Source organism: Rousettus aegyptiacus, unplaced genomic scaffold (assembly GCF_014176215.1).
Source record: "Rousettus aegyptiacus isolate mRouAeg1 unplaced genomic scaffold, mRouAeg1.p scaffold_m13_p_4, whole genome shotgun sequence".
NCBI lineage: Eukaryota > Metazoa > Chordata > Mammalia > Chiroptera > Pteropodidae > Rousettus > Rousettus aegyptiacus.
Genome location: NW_023416307.1, coordinates 40,626,031 through 40,647,920, shown reverse-complemented (window position 1 = coordinate 40,647,920; position 21,890 = coordinate 40,626,031). Strand labels below are relative to the sequence as shown.

The window sequence follows — 21,890 nt, the reverse complement described above, 5'->3', positions numbered from 1 at the left end:
TCTTCACCGTGTGGGTGGGCCCAATGCCCGTGGTGGTGCTGAGAGGCTAAAGGGAGGTGAAGAAGGCCCTGGTCTCCAACTCTGAGCAGCTCTTGGGCCGGCCCCTCACCCCACTCTTCCGGGACCTGTTGGAAGAAAGAGGCAAGGCTGTGCCCCTGCTGGGGAGAGGGTAGGGGGCTGACTGGTGACTGCAGCAGAGAGTCGCGTTGGGGCTGGCTCTGAACTGTTAACAGGGCGGAAACTCTAAGGAGAACTTCGGTTTTCTCAAACACCTCTGTGCAGGGGAGGGGGTGGCGTAAAAGGACCCAGCTCTGGGGATCAAAGAGACCTGGGTTTAAATCTTGGCTCTGCCCCCTGCCAGGTCTGTAACCTTGAGCAAGTCAGCCTCATTCTCTGCTCCTTAGAGTGCTCACCTGTTAGATGGGGATGATGACTGCTCTCACCTCCCAGGTGTGTGCAGGAGATGAAGGGAGCCAAAACATCTGAGAATGCCCAGAGCAGCAAATGCCTCTTCCCCTCCTCCCTCCCCCAGGATCTGTCCTCCCTTCCCTTCTGTATCTTCTCCTCCATTTCTTGTGGGGACTCTTCAAGACAAAATCAGGTGACATCCTGGGAGGAGGGCATAGCTGAGCTCCCCTTGTGGGCACCAGGCTCACAGACCCCACCACACCCACAAATGCCCCTTACCAGCCAATCAGAGGCCCATCTCGAGCTGATTGGGCAGGTTGTCCTGGGCTCTGTCCTCCTTGGCAATGAGAGAGCCAGGCAGCCTTGCCTGGGAGGCTGGGAGGGGCTGCCGACTATCCCCTAAACTGGGCCCAGAGATCATCTGCAGCAATGGGCACAGTGGCGGCAGCAGAGATGGGCCTCGGCAAGTTGGTGCTGGAGCTGCAGCTGCAGGAAGAGGCCGCAGAGCTGGCTAAGGACTTCCACCAGTTGCAGGGTAAGGAGGGGGCTTGGGGCAGGCCAAGGCAGGCCCACCGGAACACTCCCTCTCCACAACATGTCCCTGCAGAGAAGGCTGAGCCTTGGGGTGCGCGCGTGCTTGTGTGTGTGTGTGTGTGTGTGTGTGTGTGTACACAAAGAGGTAGGCTCTGTGGGTCCAGGAGGGGATGTGAGCTACATCACAAAAGTGGGAGTCTCTACACGGTGGAAGGACACAGGCACAGGAGTGTCGGGTCCACTGGAAAGCCAGAAGCTCTTCTCTGCGGGTGGGGACATGTCCTTCCCCCAAACCTCAGGCCTTCTATACCACCAACCTTTGCACAGGCTGTTCCCCCTCTGGAATTACCTTAATCCACAGCCCTTGCCTCCCAGTAAGAAACTACTGCTCTTTTCAGATTGAGATCACCTGCCCTAAGAAGCCCACCCTGAATCCCAGGCACAGCTAGTCCCTCCACCCTTTGTCTGAGCGGTGATACACTTGCCCCACATTCTATTGTCATTTAAATGGGTCTGTTTCCCACACCTCTCTGAGCTCAAGGAAGGTGCTCAGTGAGCTTTTGTTAAATAAATGAGGGTGGATTGAGAATGAATGGCGGTGTATAGAAACCTGGGTGAGCACCCAGGGCAGTGCTCTTTTTTCCTCCTCACCTTGAGCCCTGCCCCGTGCTCTCAGGGAGACCCTTCGATCCTCAAGTGTCCATTGTCAGGTCCACGGCCAGAGTCATTGGGGCCCTGGTGTTCAGCCGCCGCTTCCCCTTGGAGGGCCCCTTCTTCCAGGAACTGACTCAAGCCATTGACTTTGGCCTGGCCTTTGTCAGCACTGTTTGGCGCCGGGTAAGTTAGCCCTCAGGGAGGTAGGTGGGCGGGCAGTAGGACCGCTGGGGGCCTCAGCCAAGGCTCAACAGGGAGGGTAAGAGGTAAGCAGGAAGATGGTCACAGTGTTAAGGAGGGAACATTTTCAAATGGCCAACTTCTGCTTTCTTGTTTAATGTTTAACCAGGCTGGGTACAGTTCTAGGAGATATTCTTTGCAAAGATATGCTAATGTTAAGGGTGTAGTTATCCTGTGCAAAGATATGCTAATGGCTAACTTCTGTTTCTGTAAACCGCTTGCTTTAATGTAGTTTTGAGCTTTATAAGCTGCCTCCTCTGGAAGTTCGGGGCTGATTCTCTAGTGGGGAGAGTCAGTTGCTGGCCAGCTAGTAAAGGTTCATAATTAATCTCAATTGGCTCCTTGGGTCTCGGATTTAAATGCCCCACAACAACAGGGCCTGATTCTGGGTTCCTTAGGTGGCTTCTGCTCAGCACAATGACAAGACACAGCATGGATGTGTGGGCGAGGAGTAAGAGGCAAGCTATAGCCCCCAAAACACAGAGATCTGCGCCTGAAACATCCTAATTGAGCCCTAGACACAATCTCTGCTACCACTGCTCTCATTTCTGTCTAGGTTATTTTGGGAGTATAGAAGGTCTCCAGATGACAACAGCCCTGGGATGCCCACGTCAGAAGCCCCAGCCCACTCTGGAGCCCCCGGCACAGCTCTCAGCTGCTCTGACTCAGGGACCAGAGCCTGAGCAGCCCTGGGTGGGGCTCTTGCCCCACAGCTGTACGATCTGTTCCCCTGGCCCTTCCATCGCCTCCCAGGACCCCACCAGAAGATATTTAGGTACTAGGAGGTTGTGCAGGACTATGTCCGCCAGGAAATCAGCAGACAAAAGCTCAGTTCCCCAAGGCCCCCAAGGACTTCATCAGCTGCTACCTGGCCCAGATCACCAAGGTGGGCCTAAAATGGCTGCAGAGGGAGGGAGGGAGCTGTCTTCCCGTGAGGTACCTTGTTTTAAGGCCATGGCCTCAGTTCCTCATCTCTGACTGTCTACAAGCTTTCAGAGCCCCCTGAAGCAGCAGCCGTTTAGGGGTGGGTCCTACTCTCACTGCTATGGTTCAGGAAGTGTTCCTGGCTCTGAGTCAGACAGGAGGGGCTTCGAGTCCCACCCTGCGACTTACTGTGCGATCTTGAGCAAGTCATCTAACCTTTCAAACCCATGTAAAATGGAGTGATATTATTTCGCTCATTCAGTAATGATTCAGCGCCTACTAAGTGCCAGGCCCTGTGTAATGTTCACCTCAAGATCCCAATCACATAAGAAAAAGGTGGCAGAGTGCTCTCAGGGACAAATTGGCTATGACCTATGTTCAAATCTAGCTCCGCCAGTTTTGTGACCTTGGGCAAAAGTACCTGTTCTGTCAAAGCCTCAGTTTTCCTTTCTGTAAGATGGAGAAAACAGTTCCTACCCCGTAAGACTCTTTGTATATAGAGCATCTGGCACACATGGGGTGCTCAAATCTGGGTCCTTCTCCTCTCCAGTCTCTCCTGGGGGAGCAAATCCTGCAAAATAAACCCTGCCTCAGAGAGGGACTGCTACTGTGGGACCAGGGCTGGCTGAGAGGAGTGGGGCGACCTAGGGGCTGTGAGCCTCCTGTGGCCATCTCTGTGTGGGGATAGGACAGTGGGGTGTGGGGGGGGGAGGTTGGACTGCAGTGCCTGCCCTGGACTCACACCCACCTGAGTGCAGAGAGGGTGCAGCTGGAGCTAGATGAGGTGCTGGGCACCACCTGGACCGTCAGCTATGAGGACTGCGAGCAACTGCCCTACACCGGTGCAGTCCTCCATGAGGTACAGCGCTTCAGCAGTGGCAGTGGGAGCCGGGCGCCAGTGTGTGAGCTCCACCCACGTGGATGGCCACCCTGTGCCCAAGGTAGGTGGCCCGGGTGTGGCCCTATGTCCAATCTGGCATCTGCAAAGAGTGCCTTTCATTGCCCTTCCTGTCCAGCACAGCCACATGCTAGAGCTTCTGCCTATCTCCTGTTTCCCAATCAATCAAATATTCATCCATCCATCTATCCATGAGGGATAATTTTTAAAGTTCTGTACTGTTCAGAGATAACGCCTCCAGACATTTTAACGCAACTCTTTCTAATCTTTTTGGCCCATGTATATTTTACATAGCTGTGATTCTGCTGAATATATAATTCCAAATCCTTCATTTCACTTAATGTATCATTCAGATTCTTCTACATTAGTGGTTCTCAAACTTCCAGGTACATCAGAATCACCTGCAGAGCTCGCTAAAATGAACATTCCCGGACACTACCCCTAGAGGGCCTGGAGTGGAGCCTGAGAATTTGCCGAACAGATTCCCAGGTGGTGTTGATGCTTTGGGTCCAGGGACCACATTTTGAAAATGACTGTTCTACATCACCCTTAATGGCTGTAAAATGTTCTACCAAAAGAGTGTCTTGTAATTCTTAACCTTTATTGGTGAACATTTATGCTATTTGCAATTTATGTGTCTGAGTCTGTATTTTGTTATTTTCTTAGTAATTTCTAATAGAAATGCTTGCCTTTTTTTTTTTTTCATTTTATATCTAGGTTAAGAGACAAAGTACCAAAAAAGGAAGAGAGCTATATCAAAATATTTAGGTTAAGAACAGCTACTATATATGTACATAAAACTTGAGTCTGAGCTTCCTTAGAGTCAAGGCAAAAAAGGAAATCCCAACTAGTCATGACTCTCATTATAATAAAAGGAAGCATGCCTGTATCAGGAAAGCTTTGGCTAATCGCCCTCTAAGGAGTTATTATAAAGATGATCATTTGTAACATCCTTTTGAGGGGCCAGTGGACAATGTTTATGTATTGGGTGGTGCCTTGAGTAGAAGTTTTTTAAAAAGATGAAGAAATAGTCTTCAAAATGGTAGCTTCTTTTAATCTCAAGCCCTTTTAAGAGATAAAAGTTTAACATGAAGTCAAATACATTTCTACAGGGAGTCAAAAAATATATAGTTGAGGTTTGTAGCTCTCTGGTGATCCAGTTTGAGACAGGTTTCCATGCAGGTGTCTGACATGAACTGAATGATAACGTAATTCCTGCTTATTGCCAAAGCTTACTGTGTGCTACAGACGTTGCACCCACTATATTATTCAGTCCTCACAACGACCGACTGAGCGGTGCAGATCCTAGATAAAAGATGTTGATTGAATTAACTCTCAATCTTGCTATGTAACAAATTATCCCCAAACTTAGCCACTTAAAATAACAACATTTATTATCTCGGTTTCTGTGGGCCAGGGATCTGTATGCAGCTTGGCTGATGCCTCCGATTCAAGGTCTCTCCTGAGATGATGATCAAGTTGCTGGCTGGGGCTGCAGTAGCTCTGAAGTCTCCACTGGGGGAGGTTCTACTTTAAGCTGATTCACATCTTCAGAATTCAGTTATTCTTGGCTGTTGGCTGGAGGCCACCCTCCGTTCCTTGACACTTGGGCCTCGACATAGAGCCCCTCAGAACATAGCAGCTGACTTCCGGGATGCAATCATTATTATTAATTTGATCGACTTGAGATTCCTGCTTCTATACATTTCTCCATACCCTATCCTTTAGAGGTTGTTGTTATTATTATTTTTTTTTACAGACAGGGAAACTTCAGCTTAGAGAGCTCAAGTAACTGCCCCAAACACACAATTAGCAAGTGACTTAACTGAGTTTCAAATTTATGTTCCTCTGCTTCGAAAGTTTTTGCTCTTTCCACCACATTCCCTGCCATTTGTATTGCTCCAAAAATGCTTCTCTAGATAAGTAAATGAACCAACATGTTAGGTGGAGATATTTTGCATTGTCCATTGGTCTGCTAGAGTGGCTGATACTGAACTATCTCCTTAGCAGTAACCGGCCAACAGGTCCATAGGTTTGACAAATGTCTTCTAGAAAGTGAGAACAGGCCCATGTCATCAGCTCATCTTGCTGCTGGCCTAGCAAGAGGCCCCGGGCACTGATTGTTTAAAAGCTGTGCCAAATTAGGCCAAGTTAAAAAGGAGGGACCCAGGCTTCAGCTCTGTTCAATGCCATTTGGGATTAGAAATTTCCTTATTAAGAGCCCATTCCTGCCAATTTGATTCTAGGAGTTTTATGTGATAAGAGCCCTGGGGACTATTAACAGCCTGAAATCAATATTGAGCTTTTCCAACTTGGGTGAGAGATGTCTTCTAAAAGTTGAATTAAAGCTTGACAGCAGATCATTAAATGTTAGTTATTTCTAAACTGTTCGGAACAATTCTATTGGTCTAGTGATGGTGACAACAATGGTCCCTAATACAGTGGTAATCCTTCAAGCCTGTCTCCTCAGACATTCTATTTGACTGTGGACTCCAAACTGCCCTTTACTGGGAAGAAGCTGGCATAGAGTTCCCAGTGGGTACTCAGCAGGCAGATGGCTCTCATCTCGGGGAGAGGGAGGGTTGCCGTTTTTGTGTACTGTATTGGTTATGCTCTCAGCCTGTTCCACAAATAAGATCAGTCGGTCACCTTGCATGGAGTCCAGAACATCACCCAGAACAGGATATAAATAATTGTGGAGGGAAAAGAGCATCCTGCTGTTAAGGGTGGAAAATCTTCGGAGTGAGCCAACTAGCTAAGTCAGCTACAGGGAAGGAATATCTTTAGATACCAGAAGTTGTCCTACTTGCTTGGGTGTGAGTTTAGGAAATGTATAGGATATGAAGATGGCCAGGGTCTGCTTCTGTAATCTGCTCACTTATTAACCAGAGTGTAGTACGAGGTGATGTATTTGTATTGCGTTAATGGTCGATTTCTGCTTTCTGTAAACTGCTTACTTGTTTAATGTAGTTTTGGGCTTTGTGAGCTGCCTCTTTTGAAATTGTAAGAGTGAAGACTTCCCAGTAAATCAGTAACAAGGAGGTGATTCCTTGAGACACCAAAGTCCCAGGAAGAGGCACAACATTCCAAGATACAGATAACAAGACTGTCTACCAGGCTATGTTTGATCTAGCAATTCCCCAGATACATTTATCTTTGTAAAGGACATTAACGGTTAACTTCCGCTTTCTGTAATTTCCTTACTCTCTCTTTGTTCTAAAATGTAGTCTGAGGCTTTATAAAACTGCCTCAAACAAAGACCCGGGGCTGATTCTCTTGTGGGGAGAGTCAGTCGCCAGCGGGCTAATAAAGGCTCATAATTAATCTCAGTTGGCTCCCTGGGTCTTAAATTTGATCACACCACAACACTGCCAGGAGCCTGTGTATCTGATGGTAATTACTAAGAACTATTGTAATGCGGAGGTAACATCATCGCCGGTAGGGAAAACAGGAAGATTCCCAGGAGTACAATTCGGAAGTGTATAGCTCACAAGGCAGAAGCAAGAACGTGTATCTCCCAAACTCTCTGCTTAAACCATGGAGCGACCAGTTCTGGGTGCCTGTTGGTCTTGATGACCAGGGTCAAGTTCCTCTTAAGCCTGTGATATGGCAACTAAAAAAAGGAAAGTGCTTTCTAAAAGTACTCACATTATCTGATTTCTGCATTCTTTATTGCCTTCTGTTTGAAATGCAGGCTTCACACTCTGCTGAGTTTTTTATTTTTAATTTCAAGATACCTTTTGTCAAAACCAAGAATCCTGTGGTTGTCCTCTAGTTCCCATAGGGCTGGCTGATTTAACTCTCTGGTGCTCATTAAATGAGCCTTCTTCCGAACCCCTGGAGCTGAGTGTCTCAGGTCCTGGGTCCATAACCAACCCCGTCTGGCTTCTCTTTGGCACCCTGCTCAGTCCAGGCCCACGTGACAGGGAGCAGAAGTCATTGACAGGAGCCTTTGGCTCCTTTCTGCTCCCATCTGATCAGTCAGGTTCTCTTTCCACTCACTTCTCCTTTGAGATAGAGCGAGGGCTAGGGTTAGGGTTCACCTTCTCCTCTCCCCACTTCCAGTGAAGCTTCTGTCTCCTCATTACCAGTCTTTCTCTTTGCCATTCCATTTCTTCTCTTTCTCTCTCTCCCTGCCCCTCACACACACACGCACATACAGTGTTTGTTGCCCTGTGCAGAACCTGGTCCTTTCCAGCTATGCCCATGGCTTCTGGCCATCTCTGGCCTGAGATGGGAGTTTTTAAGATACAGGTGAGTGGCTCTTAGCCAGGAGAGTACAATGCTCAGTCACTCATCGATGTGAGCCTGGAGGGAGGGAATTCAGGGAGGGCCTGCCTGTTGAGTCTGCCTGAGGCCCCCTGAGTGATTCTCACAGGGAGTATTCTCTAAACTCATTTCAGCCCCACATCAGGGCTGAGTGGTGGGCCAGCTGAGGCTCCCTGAGCCACACTAGCTCCTCTCCACAGGGCACCATCAGCTGGCCCAATCTGGCCTCTGTGCTCTATGACCTTGAGTGTTAGGAGATCCCCCAACAGTTCAACCCCAGCCACTTCCTGGACAAAGATGGACACTTCCTGGTCACTGAGGCCTTCCTGCCATTCTCCGCAGGTACTGGGCACAGCACTGGATCATGGGTCATGGGTAAGGGTTGTGGTGTGACAGACGAAGGGATAGCTGCCACCCTCTGACTTTTCCCTCTGCTTCCAGTACACTGAGTATGCCCAGGGGACCAGCTGGCTCAGATGGAGCTTTTCCTGATGTTTGTCACCCTCCTTAGGACCTTTTGGTTCCAAGTTCCAGAGGGGAGCCCGGAGCGTAGGCTGGAGTATACCTTGGGGGGCACTCTCCAGCCCCAGCCCCAGAAGATCTGTGTAGTACCCCGTCTGAGCTGCCCCAGCCCAGGTCCTAGATAGGAGGGCCTGTAGCCAGGTGGGGGTGTGGCTACATTCTTTTCTTGGTGTCTCTCAGTTCCTACAAAACTGGAAAAGAACAGGAGTTCACCCAGCTTGGCTGCTCATGGTTTCCCCTAACAAGCCCTGCGGAGTGACACTGGAGAGTATACTTATTAAGGCTTCTGCAAAGGTAGCTCAGTTTCAGTAGTTCAGTTCTTAGGTTAGTTATGCTTTGACAGGGAAGGATTTTACAAGGTTAGTTAAGGTTTGGCATTGAATCATTGCACAAGGTTAATCTGGGGAGACAAGCCCCAAAGGTAGCAGCTAAGTAGGTTCAGAGAGAAAAGCAAAACTATAAAGATAACAATGTGTCTAAATTCTATTGATGTTGTCACCTGCCTGAAAACCATAAACTGAGCCGCTTATTTTTCTGCCCTCTCCTGCCCTCTCCTGACCAAAGGGAAGAAGTGCAGGCCCCTGCAGACCTAGGACCAGGGCATGATCTCCCCTGGCCTCTGTGTCAGGCAACGCCAGCAGTAGCCAATGCACCTGTTCCCCACGGGTTCTCCATCAAGGACTCCCTTCAGTTCCTCCCAAGGATCCCCCAGTTTTGAAACATTGTGTCTCCAGATGTCTTGTTTATTTAAAAAGAATAACTTGTATTAAGGAAATGCAAATTAAAATCAAAATAAGTTACCACTACATGCCTATTAGAATTGCTAAAAACAAACCCTGATAATTCCAAGTACTGGAACTCTCGTACACTGCTGGTGGGAATGTAAAATGGTACAACCACACTGGAAAAACAGTTTGGCAATTTCTTGCACAATTCAACAGTACACCATACAATGCAGCCATCTCACCCTTAGGTGTTTAACCAAAAGAAATGAAAATATATGTTCAACCTAAAAACATACTGCATGATTCCATTTCTATGATACTCTTGAAAAGGCAAAACTATAAGACATGAAACAGATAAGTGGTAGCCAGGGTCTGGGAGTAGGGCTATGGGTTGACTATAAAGGGACACAAAAGAAATTTCTGGGGAAATTTTCTGTATCATGATTGTGGTAATGGTTACCTATGTATTTGTCAAAAAATCAGTAAATTATACACTTAAGGGTGACTATTATTGTATATAAATCGTATTTCAATAAATCTGACTTCTAAGAAAGGAATGTCTTACCTTTCTCCTTTGAGTTATTTAAACGATGAACATATGAATAAACCAATGTTTCTTATTAGTAGGATATCAATCATTACCGCTACACTGAGTTGGGAGAATTCCAGCCAGAAATAAGGAAACTTGATAATTAGCCTCTGGATTGGTTACAAGCAAATGTACAAGTTCCTTTAGGCTTCTTAAGATCTTGAAGCTTTCTCACAAACACCCCGGGTTCTATGTGGAACCAGACTCAGGGTCTGGAGAGTCCAGACTGGGATCCACTAGGCATTTGGGTCCGAGAAAGGAGCAAAAACCCTGGTGTTCTCTTGCCTGGGAGATCTCCATCCAAGGCTGACAGCAGTCTGTGACCCAGGCAGACCCTAACAGCTGCTTCTTGCCTCACTCTCCTAACCCTGTCAGTTCTCTCCTCTTTAGAGCCACTGTGGTATAAGAGAAATTTGGTCTTTGTCCCCTATTCCTGGCACAAAACTCCTTAAACCCTTGGGATTTCCAAGTGATAGGAGTGTCTTTTGTCATTCATAAGAAGCTCCTTTGATTTAATGCTTATGAGGTAATTTAGGATGGAGCCCAAAAGAGCCTTATAATGGGGCTGGTCACCAGAAAGACCAAGAGACTAAAGGGTTGGAACTTTCAATTCCACATAGAGAAGGGGTGCGGAGAGGCAGCAGATTAAGCAAATGATTCTTACACTATGTTCAGGAAGTGTCAGAACTGAGTTAATTTCCTGGTGGTGTTGCAAAATACTAACTGGAGCCCCTATCTGGAGCTCACAGCACCCTCTAACACCCATCCCTACCACCATCCAGCTTCCTGTCTTTGAACCTGCCTGACCCACAACCCCTGCCCTATATTACTGCATGTAAAGGCCAACTCCTCCAGGAAGTTTTCGCTCACATGGTCTTTGACCTAGGTTGAAATCCCAGTTTTGCTATCGATAACGCAACTCTTGTGTACCTCGGATTTCCTCATCTGTCAAATGGGATGAAAATAGGAGTTCTCCCTTAGAATTGTCATGAGTTACAATGTTCAGCACAGAGCCTGGCATGTGATAAGTGCCCAGTACATGTTGGTGGAGATCTCTTTCACCAAAACACACACATAAGAACTTTGCATTTTTGTTTATGGCCCTAAAATAAAAACAATAATGAGAGGAACTCTTCCCTTTGTGGATGGGTTTTCACCAGTTTCTAATTATTATCTCATAATGATATGATAGCTACTGTGTGTTGAGTGCCAACCACGGGCACCTGGATACCTCACACATACAAAGTCAATTAACTATTAAAGTGACAAGGTAGAGATTCTCAACTAAATTTCTAGGGTTAAGAGATTCAGTACAGTCCTACCCAAGATGTGCTGCTTTGGCATGTGGATTATTTTAAACTGAAGGCAACTGAGATCCTGTGGGCTCACGAGAAACTTATCTCGCCCTTAATGAATCTAAATTAAGGCCTTCCCCATAAAAAGAGTTATTACCAGAAACAACTCTTTAAGACCTCTCCACAGAGCAGGGAAAACATCTAATTACTGAACATCTGCTCTTCTTATTGTCTCATGAATGACTTTTCACTTCTCTGTGAAGCCTTAAGGCGACTTACTCATCCTTAGCTCAGAATGTCCCATATACCTCCTTTAACTTTCTGTCTCTGAACCTCTCATATATGTCGGGCCTCTGACTCTCTCATCTGTGTGGGGTTTTCATACATACATATGCAATTAAATTTGGTTGTTCTCTTTTGTTAATCTGTCTTGTGTCTATTTGATTATAACACCAGCTGGAAGAACCTAGAATTGTAGGGGAAAACTTTTTCCTTTCTCATAAGAGTCGGAGTGTCAGAATATCAATAAGCCCTAGTTTTTTTCATCTGCAAAATGGGGATAATAATGCTAACTCATTGGAATGACATAAGACTACATTAAATATAATACTGTTGTAGCCGCCAGCCCCTGAAAGACACACGGACCACCAGAACTCAATGAGTTATAGGGAACACACTCTTTATTCAGCCAACTGGGTCTGCCAGGGGTACACAGACCCCAAATTAAGCAGCCCCAAAATGTAGAGGTACAGGGTTTTTAAGCCCCAAATCCCATTCTTCATTCTGTCTAAACACAAAGGTCTATTTTTCTTCTATTCATTACCTGTCGACCCACAGGTTGGGCATGCAAGCAGGGGTACAGAAGCAGAAAGCTTATTGTTAGAACGTTATGTTCCTATGGGTGACAGCCTATGTTCTCATGGACACAGCCTAGCAGTAATCTTCCAGCCAGCACAATACTATATATAGAGAACCTTAAAGAATCCACCAAAAAACTATTAAAACTAATAAATGGATTCAGGAAAGTACAAAATTAATATTCAGAAATCAATTGCATTTTTATACACTAATGGCAAACTATCAGAAAGAGAAATTAATAAAACAATCTCCTTTACAATTGTATCAAAGAGAATAAAATACCTAGGAATAAATTTAACCATGGAGGTAAAAGACCTGCACTTGGAAAACTATAAGACATTGAAGAGAGAAGTTGAAGAAGGTACAAATAAATGAAAAGATATAATGTGCTCTTGAATAGGAAGAATTAACATTGTTAAAATGTCCACACTACCCAAAGCAATCTACAGATTCAGTGCAATACTTATCAAAATGCCAATGGTATCTTTCATAGAAGAAGAAGAAATAATCCTAAAATTTATATGGACCCACAAAAGACCCCGAATAACCAAAGCAATCTTGAGAAAGAACAAAGTTGGAGGTATCAGGTTACCTAATATAAACTATACTACAAGGCTAAAGTAATCAAAACAGCATGGTATTGGTATAAAAACAGACACACAGATTAGTAAAACTGTATAGAGACCCAGAAATAAACCCATGTCCATATGTCAATTAATCTGTAACAAAGGAAGTAAGTATACATGATGGTATATAGACAGTTTCTTCAATAAATGATGTTGGGAAAACTGGACAGACATGCAAAAAAAAAAAATGAAACTGAATCACTTTCTTACACTATATACAAGAATAAACTCAAAATGGATTACTGATTTAAATGTAAGACTTGAAACTATAAAACTCCTGTAAGAAAACATAAGCAGTAAACTCTTTGACATTACATTGTGTAATGTAATGATATTATATTCATAATATACATTTTTTTAATATGTCTCTTTGGGCAAGAGAAACAAAAGAAAAAAATTTAAAAAATGGGACTACATCAAACTGAAGAGTTTTTGCACAGTGAAGGAAACCATCAAGACAAAAAGACAACCTACTGAGTGGGAGAAGGTACTCGCCAATAATACATTGAATAGGGCTTAATATCCAACATATATAAGGAATTCATATAACTTAACACCAAAAAAATAAACAATCTGATTAAAAAATGGGCAGAGGACCTGAATAGACATTTCTCCAAGGAGGATATACATATGGCCAATAGACATATGAAAAGATGCTTAATATCACTAATTATCAGGGAAATGCAAATTAAAACCACAATGAGATATCACCTCACACCTGTCAAAATGGCTATCATCAAAAAAAACCAACAAACAATAAGTTATCCTGACACAATTTTATGGATGCTGGTAGACAATACAAGACTCTTGGGTCAGAGATGAAGGGCAATTTATTGCTCACAGCAACAGCATTAGCCATAATTTCAGCATTTTTGTCCATCAGTTTCTCTGGAAAGCCTTCTCTCTTGCCTCCCATTCCCCACTCCTCCACTGTGTTATTTGTCCCTCCTCTAAACTCCCACAGAGCCTGTTTCTCTGATAATAGCACTTCTCCCATTGCATTGTAATTGCCTGTTTGTTTATTTGATCTCTTCTCCCCCAACAGGGATCTCTGTGAGGTCAGAGACAATGTCTTTTAAAATACATCTCAGATTTGGTGCATTGTCCGACATACTGTAGATATGCTTAAGTATTTATGTAATGGATATGGTACTATTACAGTGATATGCATATAAAAGCAGTATAAAAGTACAAATGAAGGTCATCTCAATGAGAGTGAAGGTCTAGGAAAGGCTTTAAAGGAAATCAGAATATGTCACCCCAAAATATGCCTCTTTGATATAAAAGTTATTTTGAACTGAAGGCAATTAAGAAGCAGTAAATGCAGAAAATGTCCCCCTTTTTCTGCCTAAAGGCAGGAAATAAATGTCTTCTTTTCTGGAGACAGACCCTTATAAACCCAGAGGCCAGGCACCAGACACCAGAGCAATCTGCAAACAACCCTTGTTAAACTAACTCTTACACTACTAGTTAAGGAAGATAAGGAGTACCTAGCCCTAGGTGGACTAGCCCTAGCCCTCATCTTGTTGTCTTGTCAATTATTCACAAATTACTGTTTTCTTGTCTAAAGAGTATAAAAACTTCCTGCTCTGGTCATTTCATTTTATCCCCTTGTGAAGATTCCCTGTACTTGGAAGAATTCAGTAAAATTTGCATGCTTTTTCTCTTGTTAATTCATTGTTGTCAGTTAATTTTCAGACCCGGTAGGGGTCCTAAGAGGGTCAAGGAAAATTTTTCCTCCCTTACAGGCTCTAGAAGTAGTGACCATTGCCGTTGGTCTGAAGGACAAGTTGCTTAGGTAGGTTGAGAAGGGAGAGAAGGGAAAGGTGTCTCAAGCAGTGAGAATGGTATGTGAACTGGGAGAAGTAGGAATTCGGAAGGAGTGGATGGATGACTTTCAGAAACTGCAAGTGACTCAGTATGGCTGCAGGTAGGGTCCAAGGGAAGGACGGACTGGCAGTAAATAAAACTGACTCACTGGTAGCAAGGGCTGAATCATGAAGTTTGAATTTTATCTAGAATCCAGATTTTCATTTCAGCCGTAGACTTTTTGTTAAAAGATATGAAGCACATTTTCTCAAGTCTGTCATAACATGAAATGGTGAGATGCAGAAAAAATAGTAATTTAAGAAAACTTGGATTGCTATGCCGTTTCCTCCATTCACTTTCTGAACCTCCGAATCACTGCAAAAACAGTAATGTAAATTAAGGTAATGGGTTTTGGGAGGATTATTGCAACAACTTAGGGAAAGTGCCTAGGACATGGCATTACTCATTAAATGCTAGTTTTCTCTCCTCTTTTTTCTCTGGGCCTCACCCGCAAATGGGGTGAAGGCAGGGCCGCTCTTCCACTCCCCTCCTAGGTCGCGGTTTAGCAGTCGGGGAAATGCGCAGCCGACCGGCGGGTCGCGGGTCCCTCCAGTCGGTCCGGCCTCGGCTCAGCCGCGCGGGGGCGCTCTAAGCTGCTCCTCGGCGCTCTATGATTCTTCATTCGCCCCGGAAGTGGTTCTGAGGCAGGGGTTGGTGAGGTCGGGCCATGGTGCGACAGAGGTTGGAAAGATGGCGTGGCGAGGCTGGGCGCAGAGAGGCTGGGGCTGCGGTCAGACTTGGGCTCCGCGGGGGGGCGGCCGCGGCTGTGAGGAGCTTTTTGAGGCCCTGGGCCCCCCGCGGCTTCTCGGACGCAGGTAATGACCATCACTCCGGGCTTCTAGCCTCTCGGCCGCGCAACTCCAGCCGCATATGCCCAGGGGCGAAGGCCCTGCAGGCCTCTGGCGCTGCCCCAGGCTCACCCCTTTCCTCCCCTACCTCTTCCTCACTCCCCCGTTCTTTCTCCTCCCTCCGTCCAGTCCTCGCTTCGTGCCGCGTCACCTTGCCCAGGGCTGGCTCTTGGTGAACCCGCACTGTCGCCTTTCCGATCGGGAGGGACTTGAGGGGAAGCTGGAACTAACTAATCTTACAGAGTTTATTGCGTGCCACGCCTCCTAATCCCACGAGGAAGTTATTGGACTCGTTTTTAAAAACATTTTGGTCTTATTTGTTACGCACTTAAAAAAAAGGTATAGTAGGCATACACTATTATGTTAGTTTTAGAGTACATTATAGTGTTTCTACATTTATATACCTTATAATAGGACGGTAACAATATGTCTAGTAGTCGTCTGTCACCATACAAAGTTATTATTGGCTGTATTCCTTGTGTTGTACATTACATCTCCTTGACTTATTTTTTTATAACTGGAAGTTTGTACCTCTTATTCCTCTTCACCCTTTTTCACCCATTCCTGCACTTATTTTTGAGTAAAGCAGTTACACAGCAGGTAGAGTGATAGAACTGAGATTTTATTGTCTATCAGTCTTTATCAAACCTGTTCTATTGCAAATTACCTTCTTTAGCGTTTATAGAGCTTAAAGGAAGATGGAATTAGAGGAGGACATCATTTTGCCTCTTGCAGAGTCATAGGATAGGCCTTTCTTTTGCATTGAGTCCGTGGCCTATTTGGATTCCAGATGATTTGGGAAGAAAATTATTCAAGTCTTCCTGAGTAGAAGCTGTATGAAGAGTATGATTTATCAGTATTTGCTTCTTTTGCATTAGAATAATTCAATTCTAAATCGAGAGAATAGAGAAATCCAACTGTCCAAGCTTCTGATTGATATGTATTTGGCTCTGAAATTTGTTCCTGTTCTTTAATCCATAGTTGCAATCTTTCCAATATCTGACTTGATTAGATTGGTGCCTTGGAATAACACCGGATAGTGGTAGCAAGGGGCATGAAGTGTTTATCAACACAAGGGTTAGCTAGTAGTAAGTAACTGAAGTTTCAACATGGTGGAGTCATTAGCTAATCTTTAGGATCACTGGGAACGTTTGTAGAATATATTCTCAGGATCCACCCTGTTCTATTAACTCAGAAGTAGGGGGTGGGGGAAGAAGAGTGGAATAACCTGTAGTTCAAATAAGCAAGCACTCCAAGCGAATCGAATCAGGGACTTGTGAAAAACATGCATACATTATACCTTAACTTCATGGTACACTGTAACTGTACTTTAACTTCGTGATACGCTTTAACATAGACTGTGACGCACTAATCTTAAACTCCTGGGGAGGTGGAGAATGAGGAGGTCATATGGAGGTGGTGATGGATTTCAGTGGTCCTGATTCCATTGTTTCCTCCAAATCTCGGACAAAGTTGCAAGCTTGAGGGGAAGGAAAAATGAATATGGCAAAATATTAAATAGTAAAAATATGCATTAAGAAGGGAAGGCAAAAGAAAAATGATTGCGGAGCCTCTAGTAAAAATAGGAGACCATTTGAAAAAAACGAAGATGTGATGTTGATTAGTATCTAATCTATTTAGAGTTTGCCATTTCTCTGTAAAGTTCGAAAATGACATTTTTGTGGTTGCATTAACATGCATTAAGGAAAATGTAGGTAAAGCTGAAATAGAGTATATGCCTACTTGCCTATAGAAATAAGCACTTGAAAGTTAATAGGGAACATGAGTTACCAGGTTATTAGGTCTGTTTTCACTTCCTGTGCTTCTGAAATTAGTATTCAGAAGAATGAAATCAGGGATATGGTTAAAAAGCAGAGTTTTGGGCCCATTCCTCATGATTCTGATGTGATAGGCCTGAAGTGTGGCTGAGAATTGCATTTTTATTTTTTATTTTTTATTTTTTACAAGTGTTGCAGGTGGTGATACAAAACTTGGGCAAACTACTGAGTGGGCCCAAGGCAGCCTACCAGCAAAGAATGGTGTTTACATTTTTAAAGTGTAGCAAAGCAAAACAATAATATGCAGCAGATTTAAGTTGTTCTTTAGAAAGACTAAAATATACTATCTGACTCTTAACAGAAACTTTACTATTACCAAACTTCTGTCAAAACTTCTGAAAAATAGTTTAGATTTGAGAGAAGCCTCTATAGTTTGTCAGTTGTATGAAACTAAGAGAAGAAAATAGCTGATTGGAGCACTTACACGGAACTTAAATTTTTTAGATTGGGATGTCAGTCTTAAAATATATTTAGGTAAAATACTTGACAAATTAGTAAATCAGTTATATTTAATTATTTTCCCTGTTTAATTCAACATCTCTTAGCTCAAGATGGGTCTTAAAATAATTTTGGCATGCAAGAGTTTATGTAGAATTCCCTTCTGCTCTAAACACATCTATTTTCTTTTTAAGTGGAATGAATCAATCTATTGTGTATATCCTTGGACACATCTTGTCTCCATCTTTACATCAGGCCATTTCTATTCAGTTTATTCACACAGATCTTTAGTAGTAACAAACATTAGTGCTGATTTGTACATATATTTAGGTTACATTGTCCTTACCCTCACACCCTTAAAAACAAATCATGAGGCTTAACTCACCCTTGAGCCAATAAATATATAAATACGAGTTTTTCTATTTAAAAGTTATGGGACCATGTTTTAAAAACTGAACCATATCAGTTGTGTGGCTGGTGATAAATCAGGTTATTCATGAGCTCTTCCCATTTTGAGCACGTTAGATTGCTTTCACAAATCACTAGTGATTCTTGGTAGGACCATTGCAGCAAAGCTAGAAAACCTGTCTTCATGAGTTTTATACTTCTACTGACCTCCATTTGTGTTTTTTCACTTTGTTTTCCAAAGTTGTTTGAGATAAGTAACTTATTAAGTCATTTATTTTTCCATCTTATATACTCATTTGCATGGATAGAGCTAAAGAACCCAAGTCTGTAAATGTGATCTCAGACATTTGCAGTTAGAGACATTAATCATGTTTTTCCTGTTTGGTTTTGCATTTAAGAAATTTAAAACAAAAGCTCCCTAAAAACAGAATGTACCTTGTCATATAATGTGTGATGAAGTACTTGTTACCTCTAAGAGCATCCTTGTACCAACAGAAACCCAACTCTAACCAACCTAAGCAATAAAGGGGAATTTACTGGTTTATGCAATTAAAAAGTCCAGGGATAGCACTGACTTCTGATGAGGCAAGATCCAGTGTTTCAGATTGTCACCAGGATTCCCTTGTTTCCCCGTACCATGGCTCTGCTTCCTAAATGTTGGCTTATTCTCTCAATATGCTATCTGGATGTTGTAAAATAGTTGTCAGCAGCTGTTAGGGCTATATACTTTTAGGTTCAAATGTAGCAGAAGAAAGTTCACTTCCCCAGTAGTCATGTGCTGCATAATGCCATTTTGGTTAATGGCTTATCGCATATACAACAGATTATAATGGAGCTAAAAACATTTCTATCACCTAGAAACGGCCTAGCCAACATTCCTGGTGCTGGTGGGACTGGGAGTGTGGCTTTGAGGAAGTCGATGAGGCAGGGAGTGGGATGTGTACGTTGATTTAAGCCAGTCAGGAGCTTCATGTGCCTCCTCAAACCAAATGGCTGGAAAAAGGTAATAATAGATCCTAGGAGGCAGCCAAAAATGCTCACTACTGTCACCCCTAGCGAAACTTTTGTATTGACGTTCCTTTTTTTTTTTTTTGGTTACAAATCTGTATTTTTGTTAGTCCTAGTTAGATAGGATTAACCTGTAGATAACCATTCTAATTTAGGTAGAAATATGGATGTTGGGAGGAGTTAGGTTCTAGCTCCTTGCTATTCAAAGTGGTTCAAGAACCAGCAGTTTAGGCATTATCTAGGACAGGGGTTAGCAAACTCGTTTTGTAGAAGGCTAGGTAGGGAATAGCGCGCCACTCATGTGGTCTCTGCCTCATATTCTTTTCCTTTTCTCTTCAACTTTTTAAGAATGCAGAAACCATTCTTAGCTGGAAGGCCAGATCCACCCTACAAGCCATAGTTTGTCAATTCATAATTTAAGAGCTTGTTTAGAAATGCAGAATCTCAGATTTACTCCACCCCAGACCTGCTGAATTAGAATCTGATTTTAACAAGGTCCCCAGGTGATTTCTATGTACACTGAAGTTTTTTCCAAACTTGTGTTAGATTGCAACCTTGGCTATACATGAGAATCACCTTGGGGCACTCTTTAAAAATACTGGTGCCTCAGTTCCACCCCCTGGAGATTCTAATTTAGTTGGTATGAAGTGGAGCCATGGTATTTTTAAGTACAGCATACCTCGGAAATATTGTGGTTTATGTTCCACATCACCATAGTATTGCAATAAAGTGAGTCAATCTTTTTGCTGGTGGAGGGTATTGCCTTCAATTTATAAAAAAATGAAATATCTGTGAAGTATAATAAAACGAGATATGCCTGTAGTTTTAAGAGCTCACCAGGCAATTCTAATGTGTAGTGTAAGGAAGGGAAAGCTGTTTTGCCTTTACTAATCTTAGATTCATTTTCTGAGGCCTTGTAAAGCAGATTGACAAAAAATTGTAAGAGAAAAACCAAGTTTGTGAACATGTGCGTTGCACATACATGGGTGTACTCAGTGTTGAGTAATCCAAAGGGGTGGTTAGAACTTGGGCATTTTAACAAAAGAACAAAGTTTTAGAAAAATGACAATACAAATGAAAAGGACTTCGAGTTTCTACCGTAGCAAATTGTGAGAAGGTACTGTATTAGGGAACTGATAGAAGATAAGGGCTAGTTAGTAAAGTTTGTTATATAAATTTCTCTGGTGCCTTCTCTGGGCTCTTAAGGGTTTCAAGCTGTCTCATGATAAACTTCTGTCCTTCTTGGTATAGAGGGGAAAGTGGATCCATCTTTACAAATTTATATCCTGCTTTCAGGCAGATAGAGGCAGGACACAGCCTCCCTTTGTATCTACTTCTCTGCTGCCTTAAACTCAAAATAATCCATTTGACAAAGTGGCATAGTTTGCTAATCTTCAGGAACCAGGATTGAGAATTGGTGTTCTAGATGAACTTTCAGAGTTATAACTGCCTTTGCCACAACTTATGTTTGTTTGTTTATTTTTATCTATTTATTTTTTTCTGGGGTGGTAGATTCAAAAACATGGCCGCAATAATTTGCAGCTCCTCATCCACAGTTGGAATTTATTTCCCTATTGCTTGAAGCTGGGTTAGCCTTGTAACTTGATTTGACCAGTATAGCATGTGGCAGAAGTAATGTCAAAATCCGGAGTCTGGGCCTCTAGAAGCCTTGCACCTCTAGCCTTTTGCCTATTGGAACAATCCCACTGCCATGGTAGAAGCCCCTGCTAGACTGTCGATTACTAAGAGACCATTTGGAGGGAGATGGGCAGCTGACAACGAGTACTAAGGCTTCAAATATGGGAGTGAGGGCAACTTATACTCCAGCTCTATTTGAGCAATCAAATAGCTGGCTGCATGAGTGACCCTAGGCAAGATCCTCAGAACTACCCAGCTGAGGGCAACTAACTTACAGAACTATGAGAAAGGATAGATTATGGTTTTAGGACAATTAAGATTTGGAGCAGTTTGCTATGCAATAATAAATAATGAAACAAACAGCATCTCCTGACCAGAGTAGAATATGCTACGTCTACCATTATTTTCACTAGCAAAATTGATGCCTCATATCCTGCCTTGTCACCAAACTCAGTTCTCATTTCAGTGTATTCTGCCAATGTATCTGATTAGCAGACCCTGATCACATCTGGAACCCTAACTATAAGGATACCTAGGAAATACAGTTTTTAGCTTTAGTCCTTGCAGCATATGAATGTACCGTAGGTAATAGGAGTAGATAAACAGTGAGCCAAAACATAGTATTTCTGTCCAATATGTTCTATATGTCCAACTGTATTCCCAGTACATATACTCTTAATATACATATCGGCATCTGAACTTAACCCTGAGTCCACCTTATATAACATGTTCTTGGTATCCTCAGGCCTACACTTCTGTTCAGATTCTCAAGGTACGTATTTTTCTACACAAAAGGTCTGGTTTTACTTCATGTCCATATTCCCAACCTGGTGTGTGTGTATTTCTTTTCAAGCGTTGTGTTTCAGAATCTTAAATGAGTTGATGAGCTGCAGAAGAAGTAATCTTTCATTAGAACTGGTTGAGTACATATCCTGTAGTGTTCAGCTATTGGAGATATAACGGAATCTCATCTTTCCTATTTCTTGGTCTAATAAAAAAATTAATGACAGAAACCAACAACACTGGTTACAATTTGTGATCTTTAAAGGAAGCATATTCCCATCCCATCACTTCGTTGCACTTTTTTTTTTTCTTCTTTTTTTTTTTTGGCCCTAAGTGGTGGTGTCACTTTATTTACTAGACCTAGCTCCAAGTAATTTTGGGATAGGTAATAAGAATCAAATCCAATTGCAAAGGATTAACATCTGACACTGTAAAGATGTTATCAGCTTAGGCATGTCTTTGGCTATAAATAAATTTATCATTTAAATAAATGAAGTTATTTAGCATAAGATGATTGG

At 43.1% G+C, this 21,890-nt stretch overlaps 2 protein-coding genes across 3 annotated transcripts in view; both read left to right on the top strand.

Moving 5' to 3' along the window:
- The first annotated feature begins 837 nt into the window (after positions 1-837).
- Positions 838-8,574, top strand: LOC107507006 (cytochrome P450 2J5-like). The gene is given in 6 exon segments (XM_036219646.1): positions 838-943; positions 1,619-1,779; positions 3,449-3,627; positions 3,629-3,701; positions 8,128-8,269; positions 8,369-8,574. Coding segments are annotated over 6 exon segments (867 nt in total).
- A 6,490-nt stretch (positions 8,575-15,064) lies between these two features.
- Positions 15,065-21,890, top strand: part of PARL (presenilin associated rhomboid like) — a 40,254-nt gene continuing 33,428 nt past the window's right edge. The window contains exon 1 of one of the 2 annotated variants that reach the window (XM_036219059.1): positions 15,065-15,226. In XM_036219059.1, coding sequence (XP_036074952.1) covers positions 15,102-15,226 — 125 coding nt within the window. In that variant the 5' untranslated portion in view covers positions 15,065-15,101. The remainder of the gene's footprint in view (positions 15,227-21,890) is intronic. The other variant, XM_016137992.2, reaches the window with a different exon arrangement.